At 40.5% G+C, this 21,509-nt stretch overlaps 1 protein-coding gene across 5 annotated transcripts in view; it reads left to right on the forward strand.

The window, feature by feature from the left end:
• The first annotated feature begins 1,714 nt into the window (after positions 1–1,714).
• NPNT (nephronectin) overlaps positions 1,715–21,509 on the forward strand; it is a 47,544-nt gene continuing 27,749 nt past the window's right edge. The window contains exons 1-4 of one of the 5 annotated variants that reach the window (XM_039710726.1): positions 1,715–2,208; positions 3,532–3,632; positions 11,037–11,087; positions 18,120–18,212. In XM_039710726.1, the coding sequence (XP_039566660.1) occupies positions 1,739–2,208; positions 3,532–3,632; positions 11,037–11,087; positions 18,120–18,212 (715 nt within the window). In that variant the 5' untranslated portion in view covers positions 1,715–1,738. Of the gene's footprint in view, positions 2,209–2,269; positions 2,521–3,531; positions 3,633–11,036; positions 11,088–18,119; positions 18,213–21,509 lie in introns of those variants that run through there. The other 4 variants (XM_039710723.1, XM_039710728.1, XM_039710727.1 and 1 more) reach the window with 4 other exon arrangements.

A 21,509-nucleotide genomic window follows, 5' to 3' on the forward strand; every position in this document is an offset into this window, starting at 1 on the left:
TTAATTAGACTAGGCACCATGTCTGACCAGCACACTAGTATTAACATACAAGAGAGCCAAACAGGCTGCTGAGGAAGTCTTAAATACTCAGTGCAGTCTGGAGAGATTAAATGATCTTACTGCCATTTGTGAGTGAACATGCTTTAAAGGAATAGTGTGTGCTCTAAAGTTCCTGTGTACATTAAGTACCATTATGCAGCATTGCATTAAAGGAATTGATTTTATGACATGTCCCTTTGGACATGAGAGGAAAAGTGTCAGGTTGCCCTAGACCTTAATTTGGAGTGATGTTCAAATGTTGGTTTTGGCACTTGTCCTGGACTTGGAACTGGTGTAATTTGTGTACACTTTTTTTTTCCCTACAAGTTGGAAAGGCACATGCAGATGCTGTTGCCAGAAAGAAATCCTTGTGTTTATCACAAATAGGTTATATCCCCTTTTGTCCATTAAATCTTGACAGTGATTTCACTATGCATGGTCTGTTATACCACATCACAGATCCAAGTGAAACAAAACAATTATCAATCAGTCAAGAGCTGGCAATCAGGTCTATATTTCAGCAAGGATCTAACACAAGCCAGATGCTTTTCTGTCTTTCCCAAACAGCAACATGTCACTGCATTCACTGCCTGGCTGTCAGCTTCTCATGTCAATGGAGGGAACAAGGCTTGGTCCTCAGTGCAGTTTTTATATCTGAGTCCTCTAGGGGAGCTTGCATGTTATCTGAGCACAGGTACAAGCACCTTGCAGAATCATCCCCTTGCAGCTTTTACAGTTCCTTTTTCTCTGTGTCTGAAAAGTTCTGAGCTGATGCTGTGGACAGGAAGTTTATCATGGGGATTGTACTGTCATTAAAAGATAAAAAAAAGAGGGGAAGGAGCATTGGAGGGGATCTTCTGCTCAAATGTGAGCTGAAAGTGCTAAAATCATTCTGAGGAAAGGTGTAATTTTTGTAATTTACTAGCACAATCTATATCTTGTGCAAGAAATGGCCACCTTTGTGCAGTATAACTTGAATTGTCTGTGAAGTGTTTTGAGGGTGGAAAATGCTCAACACAGAACTACCAGCTGAAATCTGAAACTTTAAGTTGTGGTTGGCATCCAACTGCTTTCTGAAGGGTTTGGCTTTGTGTTATAGCACAATCCAGAGAAAATCCTTGTTTTCTGCTTCTAAGCTACAGCCAGACTCTTGTAGGAACAGCTGACGAGCTTTAGCCTTGATGTAGGCACAATTTAAACAAATGCTGCAACCCAGTCCCAGGGCTTGACCCCATCCGTCTGTAATCAGAGAGATCTCAGAACAGCTCTGACCCTAAACTGGTGACAGGCTGCTATTAGAAGTGTCCTTTGGTAAGTCCCAAAGCCGTAGTTCATAGAAACCAAACAAAAATAAGGGCTGTATTTTAACATGATAGTGATGCGTATAGATGCAGTCTTTGCTGTCAGTAGCAGTGCAAGCACATTACATGATGTGTGGTTAGTGTTCAAACTTGTCACTTGTTCTTCTGGACAAGGGCTGGACACCTGATGTCACACATGCCAACACCTGAGAGCTATTAATAGGAGTGTTTGAGACAGAGAAAACCACACACACCTGGTAAGTGTTTAAAAAAAGCTTTATTGTTGGGGTTTCGTTGGTAAAAGAAGGCCAAATCATAACGCTCTTGGCTTCAGACAGGAGCTTTGCAGAGAGGAGGGCGTAACCATCCTCCTTCAGGAAGTTCGAGATACAAAGCTCATGACAAGGAAGCCCACCCTTCCCAGCGCCCCCGGACCGCGGTCGGTGCCTGGCTGTCGGCAGCAGCTGGGGCTCCTCGCGGCTCTGTGCCGCCCCAGGTGTCCCACGCTCGCCAGGTGCCGCTGGCAGGGGGAGGCGGCCCGGGCGGGCCGCGGGCGCCTCTGCCGGGGCCGGGCGGCGCTGCCGCTCCCCGCGCCGCGCCTCCTCCGCCTGCCAGGCGGGCGGGCAGGCACCGGGAGAGGGAGAAGGAGAGGGAAAGGGGAAGGGAGGGCGCCGAGCTCGCCGCCGCCGCGGAGCAGTGGCAGCGCGGCCGGCCTGGGCGGCAGCCGGACCCGCGGCAGCGGCAGCGCCTCTGCCCGCCCGGGGCCGCCTCGGCGGCCAGCGGAGCCCCCGCCGGCCATGGAGCTCTCCCTGCGGCTGCTCCTGGCGTCCTGCCTCTCGCTGGGGGCGGCCGGGGAATTTGACAGAAGGTAGGCACGGGGAGAGCGGGGGCGGCGGCCGGGCAGGGCGAAGGCGGCGTTCGTTCTCCCCCCGGGGACAGTGGGGCTAGCCCCGGCTCTCCCCTTCTTGACGCGGGGCGCTGCGGTGGCACCGGAGCCGGGGCTGGCTCCCGGCGAGGCGGGGGCGGCCGGAGCGCTGGGCGGGACGCGTGTGGCGCTGCCGATGCCTGCGCGGGGCCGCAGGTGGAGCCGCGGGGCCGCCGGTGCCGCTCCCGGCGCGGAGCCGCGGCCCCGAGCCTGCCGGCCCTGCCCCGCCGCTCGGCAGCCTGAACGCGGGCTTAGGTAAAAGAAAAGTTTATTGCTCTGGCGGGGCTGCGTCCCGCAAGAATTAAAAACAAAGCGCATCGCGTGCTGTAGAGATAAAATTAGCTTATTGACGCCCGGAGGCACCCCCGGCGCAGGGCGGCGGAGATCGCGGCTCAAGTTCCAACACGAAGCTCGCGGCGCGTGTGCCCGCGGGCCGTGTCGCCTCCTGTCGCCTCCTGTCGTGTCAGGTGTCGCGACCGGCGGCGCTGCCGGGAGCGGGCACTGCGCCCTGAGGGGCAAGCGGCCAGCGCGACCCCCGCCCTCCCCACGGACTCTTTCTTTTTTTTTTTTTTTTTTTTTTTTTTTTTTTTTTTTTTTAATAGCATCTGTTCAAATGCAGCGCTCACGACGTTTCAGCCTATCCTTTAAAGATATTACTGACTCGTGTCAATAGTTTATAACTGCGTGAGGCCGTGGTATCTTTTCCTTGGAACAAAGAAAGACTACAGCTTTCCTTTTACATTTAATTTCTATTTAACTGTCCAAGAAGCTTTTTTTTAGTTTTTTTTTTTCTTTTAATATTTCAGTGAGAAAATTTTGCTGTATATTGTGAACAAAAGCAATGCCTAAACTTTGTGATGGCATTTATTCCATGGTATAGATTCTGTTTCAGACTTCTGAACTTCTGTTCAGTGCCAGCCTGGGAGGGGCAGCAGTGAGAGTACTGCAAAGCATGTCAGCTTTTTGAGGCTTTGCTCAGCTGTCCTAACTATCATCTCCCCTCTTCACTTATTGTCATTTGCATTTTTTGAACTAAGTAAAGTATTAATGCTAGAAATATCCCAGGCTTAGCTGAGAGCAGTTTGTCTCTTCAAAAAAAAGTAGGAAAAAAATGTATCTCTATGCAGGAGAGGTTTTTGCTGTTCTTTGTTTTTTGGAGTTTTTAGGTTGTTTGGTAGATTTTTTTTTTATTTTTTTTTTTACTCTACGATGATTTTAGCTACTTTTAAAATGTTTCACCAGACTTTGTTGAACTGTCTTCTACAGGTGGCCCAGACAAATGGTCTCGTCGGCAGGACTGTGTCGCTTTGGAAGCAGAATTGACTGCTGCTGGGGCTGGGCCCGAGTGGCCTGGGGACAGTGCCAACGTGAGTACCACTGCTGCTGGGGCTTCTAGTCACTTGTAGAGAAGGCTTGTACACACCTAGTCATGTCTTTCACGTGTCCACACACATCCTGACAGTGCAGGGCTAGGCTTTTGCACGTGTGCGCCTGACTTAGAAGGATGCTGTCATGTTCAAGTTCTGTCTGTTTTTAACAGTGCTAAAATGATTGCAGTCAAGTAAGGTAAAATGGAGCTAGGGTAGTGAGAATTTGGAAATTTCTTCTTGATTTCTGCTTTGTTTTGTGCTCTGATCTTATACCCTGGTGTAACTACACTGTGTCATGTTACAGGCACTGCAGGGTGATAATATTTGTATCCAAGAGGAAACCAAAATTACTGACATTTCACTTAGAACATCGATGGAAATGTTCCAATTAAGTACTAAGCTCAAGTATTCTTTCAGTAAACCTAAACTAAGGGACTAAATCTGCCTGACAGCATCCTTTTACTGGGTCACACGTGAAGAGAAACATCTCTGAGATTCTCAAATCTATCTAGACTCTGATATGACTGCAGGATAAAGTAGTAGATAAGTCTTCATCATTAACTACATCTTCAGTAGGAATTCTGTGGAGGCAGCTAGTACTGTGTAACAACTAAAATTGTTAGGAGTCACGTAGAGACCTCAGCTTGTTAAAATTATGACCTTTGATACTGGGGATGCTTACTCATGTGTTTAATGCTCATACATGAGGGACATCCTGAAGTTTTTGCAGGAGCAAGCCTATAAATGCTGGTCCTTAGCTTTTTTTAATTTTATTTTTTTATTTAGACAGAAGCATATGTGGATGAGATAGTTTTCTGTCAAGCCATTTTCCGAATAAAACAGGTGTTAAATACTGTAAGTTTCTAGTCTGCAGGGCAAATATTTGGCAAAAGATAGGAAAAGAATTGGAAATGCAACTCTCAGCAAAGGTTTTGTTCAAATCTGTAAGCAGCAAGACTGGTTTCTCTCTTCCCAAGTATATTAGAAGCCCATAAGGTTTAATAGATTCATAAGATGACTAATAAAAACCTATGGAAAGTACTTCTGGAATGCAACATCCCTGATACTGTTTCTTTAATGCAGAGTTCTCAGGTTGATACCTCTCAGACCATACCATGAACAATTTTGATTTTTAGGGCTCTAGTTGGTAACAAGTAGTCCTTTCCTTGGCATGAATATTTATGAAGAAAGAAAGAAGAGTATTTAGTAGGTTGATTGAGGCTGCTCCAGAGGCAATAGGACCTATGGTCCAGGAGTCTAGGAATAGGTCCACCTTTCATGATGCAGTTTTATTTGAAAATCATTGTGCGTTTGAATGTTTGAGGCTATGAAGGCTTAACTGGCAAATATCAATAATTTGCTTTGTTTAAAAAAACAAACAAAAACCAAAACCCAAAAGAGCCCAGACTACTGTGTCACTTTTCTTAGACAAGTTGTCTTCCATCTTGTGACCATAAATTACAGCTCATGTTTAGGTGAAAGTCAATTTCTCATTATTACCAAATTTGATTTGTTTTTGCATTTTTATGATATTGGGAGACAGAAGTTGCATAAATTTATACTATCAAAAGATTCATAATTAAAAATTGGAAATGAGACAAAAGTAATAATACACGGAAAGTATAATTTATTTGTTGTTCTTTGGATTCTGTTAGTAAGTTAATTTTTAGTGCTAGCTTTTCCAGAGACTAGAAATGCTTTTTTCTTTTCCTTTAGGCTAAAGGTAGGTGAATTCTCACCTCCTTCCACTGCATTTTAGTCCATTATCCACAAATTTGTGTCCATGCACATTTAGAAGACATGTAGGTAGGTGTTTTCTGGGATCATCTCCAGTAATTTGGACCAGACTTTCAAAAGAATACAGTTATCACTTAGGTGTCAAAAAGCATTCCCCCCCTCCCCCCGCCCTTCCTTTTTTTTTCTTTACATACTGATAATATTTTAATTGCTGGGTCAGAAGAGTCTCAGATGTTTAGGTGAAAATTTTACTAAAACCATCAGCAGCTCCTTCTCTGTTCTAAATAGGAGACAAACTATTGGCAAAATAAAGCAAGAAAACCCATGTCAGTTGCAGGTGGTGAAAATTCCAGGCATATCACAAAGCAGGAGATTACACTAAATGAAAGTGAATCTCTCTAGTGCTTGCAGCCAAATAGAAAATCTCTAGTCAACTCTTCTCCTTGGGAATGTGGCACCCAGTATGTAGGATTAACCTGGCACAGAAGGCAACATTCCTGGCCTCACAGGAAAACTTGGGTATTTTACTGTGCAAAGGAATATCAGTGAAAATTTTCCAAAAAGCCAAGATTATTTCTTCTACTTTCTCTCTGCTCAAAGGTGAAGCTCTTAGCCCTGTCCCCAAAATGAGTGGCATAAAGAGGTGTCAGACTTTCTCTACTAGATGTACATTTTCTTTGGTGTTTTAGCGTAAGTTCTGTTTGCACAAGGAAAACAAGTATAGAATCAGGCTTAAAAATTAGTAATGAGACCCAATTAAAAAATGTGTCCAAAAAAGAAGCTCCAAATATTTAGGCAATAATGCTGAGCTCTTTATTAGTGAGTTGGAACTGCTCTTTTTCAAACCAGCTTGAGCCATCTTTGGTATGCCTGCAACTGCTACAGCACCTTTGGACTCTCACGGGCTTACTCATGCATAATTTACCACACAGGCACTAATTATCTCTAAATTTATCCTTCTGACAACAAATGTAAGGTGAGAGCCATGCTGGAGCCAGAGTGGAGCAGACACACAGATACATGGTATGTGGTCCCAGTTTGCAGAGACCTCTGAACTGTGATGAGCCAAGGGCATGTGGTCACTGATATACCTGGATGTGTTTTCTGCTGTCCAGCTGAGCTGCTCCACCAAGCACGTGTGGGCATGCTCTCTGCCCACAGCTATTGAGAAAAAAAATGTGTTTATTTAAACCAGCAGTGTGATTTAAGGTAGTGGTTTAATTGTGACAAATGCTTAAGCCATTTAGCTGGATATGTCAGCTCTAGCGGAGCAGGAGTGTGGTGCAGCTGATGAGCCTCATTAAGGCCTTAAGCCTTGGTGGCTCCGTGCTCCTGATCTTCCATCCATAATCCATCCAGAGAGTTGCAAATGGAAACTGAACTGTGTTAGCTAGACTTGGTTTTGTGAAGTGTGAAGTTATTCCTTTTATGTCTCTTTGACTGGCAAAGGAGTGCACGTGGAGCATAATCATGCTTAGTGCTGCTTAGCAACGCCACTCAGCATAACTCAGCTGTCTTCTGTTCTTATAAACATGTAGGAAGACATTGAAATAGGGCCCTCTTTTAATTTACACTTCTTTCTTTACAACATCCTCTGTCTACACCAGTCAGGACTTGTGCACGTAGGTCTGATCCGTGTGTAAGCTTCCTTCCAGAGCCTGTCAGTGTCAGCTGTAACATCTCAGCCAGTAGAAATATTCACTCTACAGTGACAAGAAATTCCCTTCCCAAATGCCTTTTCAAATTCCAGTAAATGTGCTTAGAAGTTGTCCTTCAAACTGGAAGAACTTTAAAACAGGTTGGATTTTTTGTTTCTTTCTTGGAGGTTTTGAACACCCAAGTGAGATCTGTGCTTAGGCAGCTAAATGCATTTTGAGACTGATAAAAATATAGGCATGTTTTCAAAGGGTCTGAACAAATGTAACTCAAACTCATTGGTATTTCTTTGACCTTGTAAATTGAAAATCCATCCATGCTTGTTTTGTGGCTTAGATTTAGAGCTGTGTAGGTCTTCCATCACTAACATAACTAAGTAGCTTTTCTCAGATTTTGATTTACTATGTAAAAGATTAATTAATTCAACCTGGTGTGTAGAAAGGCTAATTTGGGAGCAACAGAAATTATGTTTAAACACCATCAATTAGCTCCCTTAAAGTACCCTTATCATTGATAGGGTTGAATTTTTACACTGAGGAGCTCACTGCATCAATGCTCTAAAGTTAGATATTAAATATCCCACTTGAAATTAGTCCAAAAATCCCATGTTGTTGCCCAGCCTGTGGAATTGACTTGCACTTTAATTAGTAGGAGTGGGAATAATAGCTGTAAGTGGGAATAATCACACGAAAGCCTACCTCTCTGAAAGATGGTATGTTGATAAAGTACCTGATGAAATAGGTGTAAAAATAGCGTTGTTGTTGTCTTGCTTTATGTCTTACTGTTGTGCACGCAGCTGAGTTATAACCCAGAGTAAAAGTGAGGGTAGAAGGAGTTGCTTCTGTATTTCTTTTCTGCAGAGCAGGGGAGGTGACTTCCTGTGACACAATATTTTTGGTGAAAGCAGGTATCAATAGTGCATTTTTAATTCATAAATGCTTTTCCTTTGTAAGGCAACAGCAGCCCTGGTACTGAATGTGTTGTCCTAATGCAGAGCCCATTCAAGGGGTTTTAAAGGACACAGGGAAAACCAAGTCAGGACACATGTCCTTGCACACATATTGCACAAATGCAAAAAATAATTCCTTGTGGGTATTTTTGCCACTCATCTGTCTAGGTTCCCTCAAAACTGTTCTTAAAACTAATGGTTTGTCTGCCTCTTTTTTTAGCTGGCTTACAAATATCTCTGTAGTTCTTTCAAAAGCTATGGAAATGGTTTCTGCCTCTGTGTGTGTCTTTCATGAACAAAATACACCTGCTTTGAACCTGGCTGTGTGTCTGTTTGTAATTGATTTGTACACCAGTTATGTGTAGTCAAGAACCACTACACATGTGAAGATTGTTTCAAAATTTTAGCTGCAGTTCAACAGCAAAAAACTGTGGAGAGAGATAGTATTTTAATAGTTCAGCAGGATTTTTAAAAGAAAAGCAATAGGAAGTGGCTTGAATTCTCATTCTGCATTACAGTTTGGACAACTCCTTTGCTGGAGGTGATGGCAAAAATGGTTCTTTTTGCTGTGTTTGCATAGATACAGAAGAGAAGACCAGGTCTGCAGCTTCTATAAAAAAATGCAGATCTACTGTCAGACCCTCTGCTGACTGGAGTCTATGTGACTGTTGGAGTCAGCAGATTTTGTCTGACGGATAGAAAGTTTGACCAACAGAAGATGCTTAACAGGAATAACATTTAACTGAACATAGGTTTGATAAGCAGTGATATTTGATGACTTCACCCATTGCTGTGTGTGATTCTCCTCAGGCAGTAAGAAAATCCATGCAGTCTGTCTCAGAAGGGGTGGTGAAGATGGGTGTGCTCTTTCAGAGAGCCCATTGGTTGTAACTCCATCTGCTTATCTCCCCGTGCTGAGGTTTGAGTGTTTTACCTGGAAAGCAAACCCAGAGTAGGTCAATAAAGTAGTTTTCCACCACAAATGGCTTAAATGCCTAGAGACAGGACAGTCAAGGATGTATAAAGTCAAGCCATCAGTTTACACCTCCCCTCAGCTTAGCATCATTAAAAAAGTGTTAATTGAAGTACGTCAGGCTGGCATTTAGATTTGGCCAAACCTGGTAGAAAGCATATGATTTCAGGGAGTTCTAAAGAGGACTTGCAAGAGAGAGGAGCTTGTATGAGTTGATGTCTAGCAGATACAGGCATAACTGAGTGCTTTGCTGGGAACTGTGCATGCTGCTGCCTTCTCACAACCCTTGGGAAGGATCTTGCAGTGTCTGTGCTGCTGCTGCTGCTGTCCTAAGGAGCTCAGAAGCTGTGTACCTGTTCTGTGCAGTCTCTTTCAGGGGTGTGAGGTGGTGGGAGCGGGGGAAGCAGTGGCTGTGCTCTCATTGATGCTTAGAAGGAGATTTTGTATTGGTAAAAATTAATTTCATGGGAGTTTACCCATATAAATCATCCAACGCATCAATGGGAGAAGAGGCCACGGGCAGCTTAGCATTTCTGTTTCCTGCATGTTACATTGCTTTCAGTGGAAATGGCAATTCTGTATAGTCCAAGATGCACAAAAATAAAACCATGATTGTATCAATAATGACCTGTGAAAATACTGGTTCCTAGGAGGCTGATCCACTAGCAGAAACATCCCTAAAGTCAATAAGAGTTTTGCTACTGAATTTGGGGTTGTAAGATCACAGTCTGAATTAATGCATTGTATTAGCAGTGTTTAAGAAATACTGATATGGAGCATGTCTGCTTCTTATAAAATGACTGATATTTTTGTGCATCCCTGGTACTTTTCAAAGAAAAGGCATTTTATACAGAATTGCAATACTGCTTTACACTGCTATTCAAGAATAAAAATGAGGTTTTGCTATTTTTATTCAATTTTTTTCCCAGTTTAGAACCTTTATGCCTTTAAAGTATGACTTGACTGTGTTAAAGATACAGTATCCTTTTCCATTTCCCTAGTGCATTCCTCATGCACTTCATATGCAGATTAATAGTTTTGCAGCCTGGTTTTTTCTAAGGAAATGTCATCAGTAATCAATTTGACCAATTGCAACTGTAGTATATTTGTAATTACATTTTCTCTGAAAGCCCAGCAACAACCTGAGGAGCTTTCTTTCGCAGTAACCAAGGCTAAGGGACTTCCTAGTTAAAACTGATTTAAACTAGTACAAGTTGCAGTCATAGAAAACCCTTAAGTGTTGGTCACACACTACTTAAAATACCAAGGGCTGCTGTTGCTCAAGTCCCAATCTGCTATCACGAGGCTGTGTAGCCTAACAAGCCATGCTGCTAATATTAAATTTATTGGCAAATAAATTGATTTCAAATAGCTTGAAACATATATCTGTGTTTTCATCTTATTTAAATTTTGTAGCATATCTTGTTTCATGTGGTAGCAAGAACTGAAAAGGTTTCTTTTAAAGTATTACTTTTAATTTAGATGACATTACATTTTTAGACATTATAAAAATGACCAGTAAATTTGTGTGCCAACATGTTTATTGGTTGCAGATGTTCAGATACATATAAAAGGGTGTAATTTTAATTGCTCTCAAATTAGCATCCAGATGCTAGGCCTTTGTGTTTGAGCTGTGGAGACACTGCGCTAAATTAAAAGTACATACTCATACTTAAATGAAAGGATACTATGTCTTTAAGAAAAGCATTTGTGCTCTGTTGATGGAAATGTTGAACCTGAACCATGAAACACGAGAACTTTTACAACTACTTAATATATGAAGCTTGACAAAGTGTAGTTCCTTAGCTGATTGAATAAGAATAGCATCACATCATTATATTTAATTACTCTTATGTATCGAATGTGTTTGTTAAATCTCATAATGAAATACTTATATAAGGTATTTCCATTTTTAAATGTGTACCAGAATTTTTTTTTATTTCAGAAAAGCTCTGAATCTTGAATGTATGTAATTCTCCAGGAATGTAACAAGTTGATAAAAACCACAGCCAAGTCCATCCTCTTTACAGAGAAAAAAAAACCCAAAAAAAAGCTGGATTTTCTCTTTTGGATATTTGTCTTGCAGCATTCTACGTCTTAAGGCAGAGAATAGCCAGCCTAAGGTGCCAGCCCAAAGGTTAGCTGAACATATTTCTTGAAATACTTTTGGCAAGTTTATGACTTGGAGTTATGGCCTTGAAGTCATAAGTTTACATGAAAATTTTAATATGTGACAAGAAGGTAACTTTTTGTTGTTGTTCATTTTTTTAAGCATTTGATTTGGGGAAGATGAGGGGGGAAAGAAATTAACAGGGCTATTTTATCCCAGACGCCTATACAATGATACACTTATTTTTCTAAAATACGACATTTTTTCCCTTCTTTTCTTTATTTTACCCTCAAGCCCTGTGCAGTATTTTTATGTTTCTGCAAATTGTTTGTACTACCAGCAATGCATTTACAAGCTGTCAGACCTAGGAGGCCTAATTTGCTTTCATGGCAGTGAATCGTGTGCAGTGAGAGGTTATTTTGGGATGGCTGAGGCATTTATTGCCCCCCACTGCCTGCTTTGCACTTCCACTACAGGTTCTCCTTCCCAGAACAGGGAAAATTTACAGCCCTTGGTCTCCAGCAGTGTAGATCCTGGCACGTTAGAGCAAAATGAAACCAACACAGTTTACTTTGGTACCCAGGGCTGTAGTCTGCTGCTGCTTAGGAATTGATGTGTCTTGTTTGTTCCTGGCTCACTGGGGAGGTTGGGAAATACAGGGTGGATATTAGGAGAAAGTTTTTACAGAAAGAGTGATAAAAGTACTGGAATGCCTGCCTGGGTGGTGGAGCCACCGTCCCTGGATGTGCTTAAAAAAAAGACTGGATGTGGCACTTGGTGCCATGGTTTAGTTGAGGTTTTAGGGCATGGGTTGGACTCGATTATCTTGAAGGTCTCTTCCAACCTAGAGATTCTGTGAGTCTGTGTGATTCTGTGATTCTTTTTGCACTCCCTGTGGCAGAGTGATGAGTCTCAGACAGGGAGGAGCAAAGCACTCAGCCATTCATCTCTCTGTGAAATCAGCTGTGTTACTGATACAGAAGTTACACTGCTGAAGCCAGTGGATGTTTTATATTTGAATAAACAACATATCAGTAGGACCCAGTTTGTCTTCTGTCACCACACAGAGACACTCATGCTATCCTGTTTCTACCTGTTGGAATTCTGTAGACACATAGAAAAATTCAGGTAGCAAACAGGCATTTGAGATTATAAGCATCATTCTTTAAGCAGTTTTAGTGAACCACTTGAAATGCAAACAAGAAGCTCTATAAAGCATGAAATATTTCTTGCTTTTCTAATTTTGCATGTGCTAGATCAGATTTCTGCTGATTTTTAAAAAAGAGTGTTTAGGAGTATAAGCATTAGATTAACTTCCACTGACTTCATTAAATCCTATTGATTTCAGTGTTACCCATGCTTAAGTTATGCATGCTGTGTAGTGCTGTTCTGAATAGCAAGGCATTCATAAACCAGGGTCTGGATTTGTCTGTGTGGTTTGGAAACACATTTGGCAGCATGGCCCACACTGCTTGCAGTTTGTCATGTTAATGTGCTGATACCAGACTCAAAAGTGCAAACTGAGTAACTGATTTACTCAGGCAAGTGTTGGAGTTGTGCATGAAAAATAAGGAGCCACTTAATGGAATGTATGTTTCAGATAAAAACTTGAACATTTTGACAGCATGAATGTCACAAATAAGGGCAAATAATTTCTGAAAAAATATTCAGGCATTAGATATATCATTTTGTCTGATGTCATTGTCAGTTTCTAGTTACAGAAGTTGGTTGAGGACATTTATTATATTCCCCAAAAAATAAAGTAAGAAGTGTTGTGCAATGAAATTATCTGAAAATTAATACCCTGTTGTCCTAGTGAGGCTTATTAATCTCAGCAGAGATATACTAATTCACTTATTTGGGAAGCAAAGTCACTTTTTCAGAAGTAATTCTCTAATGTGAGTTATGGGTCTGATGTTTTTTTACCACCTTCTGGTAACTTTGAGGTGGGATAAACTTTGTGTTCTCTTGCAGTTGTGAATAATTGAAGTATGTAGTTGAAGAAAAAAGAAGTATGCAACTCTGAAAGATCTACAGTGATTTGTTTTACAAATTAGCTCCTACCTTTGGGATCCTAGATCAAAATTACTGTAAATAAGACAGTTTCATTTTCCTGAAAATGTTTCTTGGATGTCATAATTTACAAAGAATTGCAAAAAGTAAACAGACAGAGATATGTGAGCTGCAGCTGACTCTGAGGGAGAGAAGTATTGTGGAACTTGGTGTTGTGGTCTGTGAGCACCACAGGAGGAAGGCACCCAGGTTCAGGTGGAGGAGGCAGCCTAGAGGAAAGCTCCTTTCACCTATATGCAAATCTTGTTAGAAAGCTAGCACTGGGGGGGAATGTAAGAAATGATCTCAAGATGGGAAATGTGTTCTGCAATCAGCAGTGTAAGGGGATCCAGTGAAGTTTTGTGAAGCTGAATACTCTGTGTAATCATTTCTGGGCTGTTGCACAAATTACTTACTGTGCCTGAGCAAATTGAATTTTAAGGAGCTGGGGTCTGGAGTCAGAATAAATAGGGGGCTGTGTCTTACTTGGGAAGAGAGGGCAGAAACAAGGCCATTCAGGCAGATGGTTAGCATCGTTTGTTTCAGATGCAGGTATTTCTGTGCATATTTTTAGACTTCAGTGAGATGAAAAAGTAGTTCAGAAATTAGGAGGCAAAGCAGAAAAAAGAATGTAAGAATTATACTCAACGCTGTTTTAATGAAAAACATAGCTAGGACTATTGGAAAACCAAAGAGAATTTTAATTGCTAGAGAAAATAGCATTAAGAAAGCTCCGGGATTTCCATTGTTGGCCACAAATGAAGAGGAATTAGTCAGGTGGGAACCAGGCAGTGAAATCTTTTGGTTAGCACTCCACCAAACAGTGTTTGGTAGTCAATAAAGAGATCATTAATGTTAAAGTTCTTGAAGAGAGGGAATAGAGGGGACATGTGGTAGTCACCCATGCCCTCAAAAGTGGCCAGCTTGGTGCAGAGGATCTGACTGAGTCTCAGGGGTGCTTCCAAAGCAGGGAAGGGATCTATGTGCAGTGAGAAAATTCAGATGACATGAAAACATGCCCCAGCATTACAGACCCATAATGAATTTGTTGAATGTGTTTTTCATTTGTTGTATTTGTGCAACAATAAAAAAATTATAATTCAGAATGACTGAGTAATGCTTGGATAACACCAACAGCAAGCAGTGGCTCAGAAGTTTGGTGGCTTCTGGCTTTTGCACGAGTATAACGCGTGGTAGCAGCATGTGCATTTCACCAGAAATTCTTTCTTCCACTCTCCCACACTTGAAAAAAAGAAAAAAAAAAAACCAATCATAAACCCAAACCACCCATTCACATTTCGATTCGTTGTGTTATTTTTAGAAGAAGTTTAATTTGTCCTGAAGTTTAAGTGAGACTTACAATGTGGTATTTGTCACCTTATTTTGGAGGAAAAAGGTAGTTCTTGCCAACCTTGAAAATAGGTACTCAGATTTATGGCCAAATAAAAGACCCTAGGATACTTCCTTGAAGTTGATGGGAACTGAGAGCAAATCTTCACATCTGACCTAAGAAAAAAGCATTTAAAATGATCCAACTGACGTGAATAATTGTGTGACCAGAGGGGTTTTTTTGCTCATTATCTCTTGAATGAATTGGTCAATAAAGTGAAAGGGAAAGTTTAGTTATAATTTTTTCTATAGCACAGAAAAAAGCAAGACTTGACTAAAGATGAAAATTGCTTTGCTTAGGATTTTTTTCTGTCCATGTCAATCCACATTCCTACCCAATGGGAGTTCAGTTTAACAGCTTTCAGAGAGTAATCCTTGGAGATGTGGTAGGTCTGCTTTGATACTGATTCAACAGTAAATTAGCAGTCTCATTCTGAGTGGCACTTGTATATGCCAGTATAATTTTAACTTTTGTTTACAACAGTTACTATTATTAAGAGTAGAAAGGTTTTACTGATTTTTGGCAGCCCTTTTCAAACCCTTCTGCATTTCTCTGCCCTATGTTCATAAGTGACTGACTTTCTCAGCCTGATGTAACCCTTCTGTCTACATTTTCTTCTTCCCTAGTAGGGAAGCAAATGTTACATAACAGGCTGAAATCCAGGGACATGGGTTATTTCAGTCATTGTAAATGTGGGTCACTCGGAAGGAAATAATGGTTTATTGGTGTGGAGGGATTCTTAAATTCTCAACAGGCAAAAAGTAGTAATTGGGAGACTTTTTTTTCTCCAATACTTGTGATTCTACTTGTTTTCAAAAAAAATGCAGAAACTCCATTTGTCTGTGTGCAGAGTGACTGAAGTACTCTGTTCTGTTGTATCTGGAACTTGGCAGATAAACAAGCAGAGTGGAGAATTAAAGCACCCAGTCACATCAGCACACGTAGTGTATGCTCTGACTCATGCCAAACAGCTGAAATAGTTGTCTGCTATTAAAAGAAATGCTGAAAGTCTGGCATAAGCTTATTTTTGTACCTGCATCTGGTTGTTGCCAGTGTTCAGATAGAGCTCGTTGGGAGTCAGTGAGTGGATTTGCTGCCTTGTATGGGCAGCTTCTCCTTTGAATAAGGATTTTCATGCTGGAGATGGCAGAGCTGGAGCTGACCCACCCCCCTGGGCCTGGTCACTCTGGTAGGGGTCAGTAGGGACCCCAGCCAGGCATGCAGACTTGGCTGAACCATCTGATTCTTTAGTCCCGAGCACCCTGCAAAGCCTCAATAAAGTTAATAGGATGATGCACAAGTTTCATCCTGTGGGTGGCTTGATTCCTCATAGGAAATGCCATCAGATTTATCTGTGGTGTTGGCTGGCCTACAGATGTTGTTAAGCCTACTGCAAAGCATTTTTCTCCTGTATAAAGAAATTCTTCAGTTGTAATACTGTATTGAATTTCAGCTGTGTCTAAATAAGATTTGTAATGCTGAAGTAGCCCAAGTTCATAGAATGTACTCTAATAAACAGGTTTTCCTCAAGGAGCGTGTTTGGCAGCAAACAAAGTTTTCCAAATACCCACTTCATGTGCAAAACCCACAGTGTTTTATGATGACTGACTTTATGGACAGTGGTTTGCTAGTCATTTGGAAGCTTTCCTTGGAATAATAGAGATTTTTGTCTTCAAGTATGAGATTTTTTTTTTGTCTCTATCTGAGCTGATGCTAATGTGCAATCTGTACAACTGAGGGAGGAACCAAGGCATAAAAAAATTCAGCTAAAACTAAAGTTGCCACAGGTTCTTCTAGCAGTTACTGAACTGTTACACTTTACACCAAAGTCATCCCATGGTTCTTCTTGTTTCTTAAAAAGAGCTGATTTAAATAAGTGTATCCCACTTCATAATACAGATCTTCTTTAAAGTGCAATTGAAAATTCAGGCAAGTTTCCAGAGCATATTTATAGTAATTTCTTTTCTCTACTGTAGTTTAGATCACAACTTTTGTTTTTCCCTGGTTGCTTTGAAGTCATCAAGTTGGTGTTCATAGTTCTCAGTTTGCCACCAACACCTCTGATTGGACCTGGGTCTGTGATGCCAGGAAGACAAGAATCTCAGCATCTAAATGAACTTTTAACAAAGGAGATCCTTTTTTCCTGTTTATGGCCATAGTGATTAAAAGAGCAGCATGTGTTTCCAAGTACAGTGTTGTAGAAGAGTCTCGTGGGGAATCAGTTGCTCTTCAGTCAGACCTGTCCATTACCCAAGGACATACTCCCTGGAGCATACCCTTTCTGTGGTCTGAGAAGCTCCTTTCCTTTACACTTCCACTGAGAAGTGTTTCTAAATACGAATCTCATTTCTTTGTTTCCAGATGGTGTTTGGTTGGGAAAAAAAAAAAAAATTAAAAAAATCTTGCATTTCAGTTGCTCTTTTAAGATACTCCTTAAGAATTGTTTGGAAAGAGACTTCACCACCATACTAGAGAGATGCATCAGGAGCAGAGCTGTAGATTTAAAACAATGTTTTATGGTTTTAGGATTTATCACTGATTATAGGTGTATACTACACTTAAAAAACAGGCCTGATAATAATGGGAGTCCTGAAACAGTCCTAAATAAAGGCAGGCCTAAAACTGGAGCAAACTCCTTCTATGCTAACTGTTGCTTCTCTGGATTGTGGGAATTGCCAGTTCTGGATGCTTTGAATCTTATTGAGAAGATTGTCGGAATATTAAAGATGTATTTGGATGGTTCTTCCACAACCAAAACAAATATCTTGTTTCTTTAAACTTTTGTTTAATTTAACCCTGTTGAACAGCTTGGCTAGAAGGCAAATTACATTTTTGAGTGCATTCTGGGAGATTTATTAAATTATGTCCTTGATACATCCAGTTTTATGATACAGCCTGTTGTTGTCAGATTAATATTGCAGCTGGATCTGGTTAGTTACTTGCAAGTTCCAAATGATACTGTTACTTTATAAAATGAACTTTAAACTGGGGTAAATAGAAAATCCAGGTTACAGGGTATTCAATTTTTGCTACCATCTGATTTCTGTCTATTTTGTGTCTGTCTTGCTTTAGCAGAGAGCTCAGCAGGATTGTGTATCTGCGTTTTGTCCAATAATGATAAACGACATCTTAGAGCATAGTAAATACTGCATTTTTCCAGTAGATTTAAAAAGTAGGTTTAATAATAGAGAAACATTTCTAATGCAAAATACTTAGAAGTGCTGTTTAAAATTTTCATCTGTCAAATGTTTTCAGTTGCCCAGGAAAATATTCCTGTTGGCTAATCCTACATCAGCAAAAATATATTTGTGCATGAATTCTTATATTTCTTCAAAAGCAATGCTTTTGTTATTGAAGCTTTGAAAGTTTGTTTTATGAACTTCGTTTGTGTCGTATTGAGAGAGGTGCCAAAAATGGCTTTCTATTATTTCTTGGAGTTCTGTATTTTCTGAATATAACATAGACAGTACTTCTGTTTGTTAGGTAGTTGCTGTTTATTTCGGAGTAATTTGAAATAATTAAGATATTCAAATTATTGAAATATTCAATAATTTCAAAGACATTTCATTGTAGCTGTGACTGGAGTGGAAAGGTAATGAGTATTTCTCTATTTGCAGCTATATGCCAGCCAGGGTGCAAACACGGTGAATGCATTGGGCCAAACAAGTGTAAGTGCCACCCAGGATACACTGGAAAAACTTGCAACCAAGGTAAGAAAGAATTTATTTTTGAAATCATGGAAGTATTGTTGATCTCTGTACCCAGCCCACCAATGCTGTGTGTGTCCCCTGTGTTTACAGGGTAATGAACTTGTATAGCAGGTCTGTTCCTGCTGCAGCAAGTCTGATATTTGGAATGAAATTTGTAGAGAGATTGACATCTTCAGTAGGATGACACAGGGGGAAAGTTGCTTTCATTCAGAAGAAATCAATGAGATTAATTAAATAGGATGTGGTTACCTGCTCTCCTTAATCAGAAGCAAATAATTTAAACCTTATGGTCAGGATTGTTTTTTGTAAAGTCACAATTTTCAGATTTGAATAGTGAAATAATATGTGTTTCATTAAAAATCTCATAATTAATCCATTCTCATTTTAGTGTTCCTAATCCTGAACTAAGTTGCATTACACTATTAAAGGGTTGGTGTAAAGATGAAGTTTCTCTTACTGGATTATCAAGTTTCATTGTTTGGGGTTTTTTTCTTTAAAGTTATGTCCAAAGCATGTAATGGTATAAATATCATAAACAGTTAGAGAATTGTAATATGTGATGTTTAGACTTTGATGGCTAAGACATGTTCACACACAAAGATATTTCCATTATATCTCTTTTGCAGTTGTCTCAGCCTACAGAAAAATTTATGCATTTTCTGAGTGCTGAGGAAAATATGCTAGAAAAATGTGATGTTTAGAATTATTTTCTTCTTTAAGGATGTACTCTGATGTTGCTAAATTTCTTATGACATGTTGATTTTTAGACTGAGTTATTTTCTTTATAAATAGATACATATTTATTTTCAGGTTTACTAACCCTTCTCAAACTGATATAAAAATGTGTGTTGCGTTTTTCAGTTTTCTCAAAAGTTTCTGTCGTCTCTTATGTTATCCTGTCTTTTTTTCCCCCCTTACTCTGGTTTGACATTTTAAAGGATGTGTTGTTATGATTTTATTCTATGTGTTTTCATCAGTCCAAAACTGTTTTAGAAAACGGTGTAGTGAACTAATAGTTTGATGTATGTGTAACAGTTTTTATAGGTAGTAAATAGTTTAACAATACTGAAAGAATGCTTTGCAAATTGCTGGAGGCTTCCATCTTGAATGAAACTATTTACTTGCCACTAAATGCTAAGGAAGGAAAAATGTGATGGGTTGTCAAAGGAAGCACTTTGGGCAGTATTGATGACATTTTCTTGCATGGTGTTGGTGACAAAGCTGCCCTGGCAGATGCAGATGAGATGTCTGAGATGCCAGCTGACAGTGGTGCCCCAAGTGTGTGCCAGTTCAGGGGGCTGCTGCTGCTCTAGTGCGTGGTGAGACCCTCGAGCTGTTCCTGGGGTCATGATCTGCATTCTTGCCACGTGCTGATTCAGTGTTTGCATGAGACTGGAAAGTGTGCAGTGAATGAAAGCAGAGTCTGCTTTTGCTGGGAGGAGATTGAAATGGCACAGGATAAATGTGACCTATGTCATTATACCTTTATACAGCACCTGCCCTGTTCAGCCTGTGGCCCATTTTCTCAATCCTGTTCTAGAGTAGTAACAATTATTCTGTACTTCTAGAACCATACTTCTAGAACAGAAGTAACAATGTTGGCAGAGGAGATGTTGGAGTTCCCTGCAGAGATGGAAGGGTTTCTAGGATGTGTGAATGGTTCTGGGCTGTAAAGTATGCTCATGTTCTTGGTGAAAGGCATTCTTTGAGTACCAGCTCTGATAAACAGGCTTTACATCTCATCTGTTTGTGTGCCCCATGGATCAGGCTGTGCTCCTGGGACTGATCCAGGAGATCAGCCCAGCCTCACAGCAGAGCTGTTCAGCCCTGACTGTGTGATGATACTGGATGCTTGTCCTTTTCCAGTGCTACTGCAGCTGCTATGACAATCCATACAACTTCAGTGTTGCCTGATCCAAGTTACGTGATAGGCAAAAAAAGGCAGAAAAAGTCTTGAGTGCTGAACTCTGCAGAAGCTAATTAAAAGAAAATAGCAGAGGGCATTGAATCTGCTTAGAAATAAGTGGCCCATTGTTGGGTGTGCACTGAAGTTGGTCCAAGACCATGCATGGTGCAGCAGAGCAGTCACAGGAGTCACATCCGGGTTTGCCAGCATAACACTCTGTCCTTCCCTTGCACTCACATTTCATTTAATCCCTTTCGATATAAAATACCTGTGCTCAGCAGCTTGTGTTTGTTATAAACCTGCTTCCCATAGTGGCCAAAACAGTCAGTCTGCTTTTATGAACTCTACTGCCTTGTGTTACCTTGAAATCAAGAGTGCTGGTTTTGTGGCTGTGCAATTGTAGACAACATGGGAATTAAAAGATTGAAAAATGAAATTTTCAAATGCAGGACAATGAGTGGACATTCCCACAAAGAAATTGAAGGGACTTGTTTAACTTGTTAATAGTGTTGCACTTCATACTATTCTCACACTATGTTACTAATAGGTGTCTTTTTGTCAGTAGCAGAGCTTTCATTTCTGTACTAAGAATACTTTGTATCACGTGGTGGTGTAGAATTCAGAGTCCTATGGAAGGATCCAGTATTTTAAGTCTCATAATGTAATCTATACTCTATGCAGGATAATATACTGAAAACAGTAATAAATTCTTATTTTTGCCTTTGAGTCCGTGGTCATAACTCTGGAAGTGCATGACAGCTTTGTAGTACTCAGGAGTATTCTAAACTTAGGAGCTGAAGTGCGGTGGAATTTAAACACTAGAACTTAACACAAGGCACTGTTCAAATCCTGCCCTGTCAACTTAATTTCAGTGTTATTTTTCCTTATTCTGTCCCTACTTCTAGTTAAGTATTTTATACCTAGCTCTGTTATGCCTTTATTTTGTAAAGTGATTATTTTTGTAGAAAATAGGAAGAATACAGATACAAATTTAAAATCCAGACATTAAGAACTCGTAAAATTCCAGGTCTAGTTGTCTAGAATCAATGATTTCTCTGACTTCACCTCTACAGTGAAGGTAACTTTTCTCACTCCATTTACTACATAGACCCACTTAAGTTTTCTGAAAAGCAATCAATGAATTACTGACTTCATTGCAGCCAGAGGTGCATTTATCTTTCTGGATCAGCACCTTAACCCTGAGCTTTTGCCTCTAGTGCACAGAGGTATCTGTCATCTCCTCAGCTGGCATTTTATGAAGTGGCTACTGTGTATGTATCTAGGACACGATGGGAGCCTCAAGGCTTACTTTTCTGCTACATGGATTGAGTGACACTTGATATGATGGTGCCACTGGGAGATGGCTCTTGGAAAACTTCTGGAAAAAATGG

The sequence above is a fragment of the Passer montanus genome, unplaced genomic scaffold (genome assembly GCF_014805655.1).
Source record: "Passer montanus isolate IOZ18808 unplaced genomic scaffold, ASM1480565v1 scaffold23, whole genome shotgun sequence".
NCBI classification, from domain to species: Eukaryota; Metazoa; Chordata; class Aves; order Passeriformes; family Passeridae; genus Passer; species Passer montanus.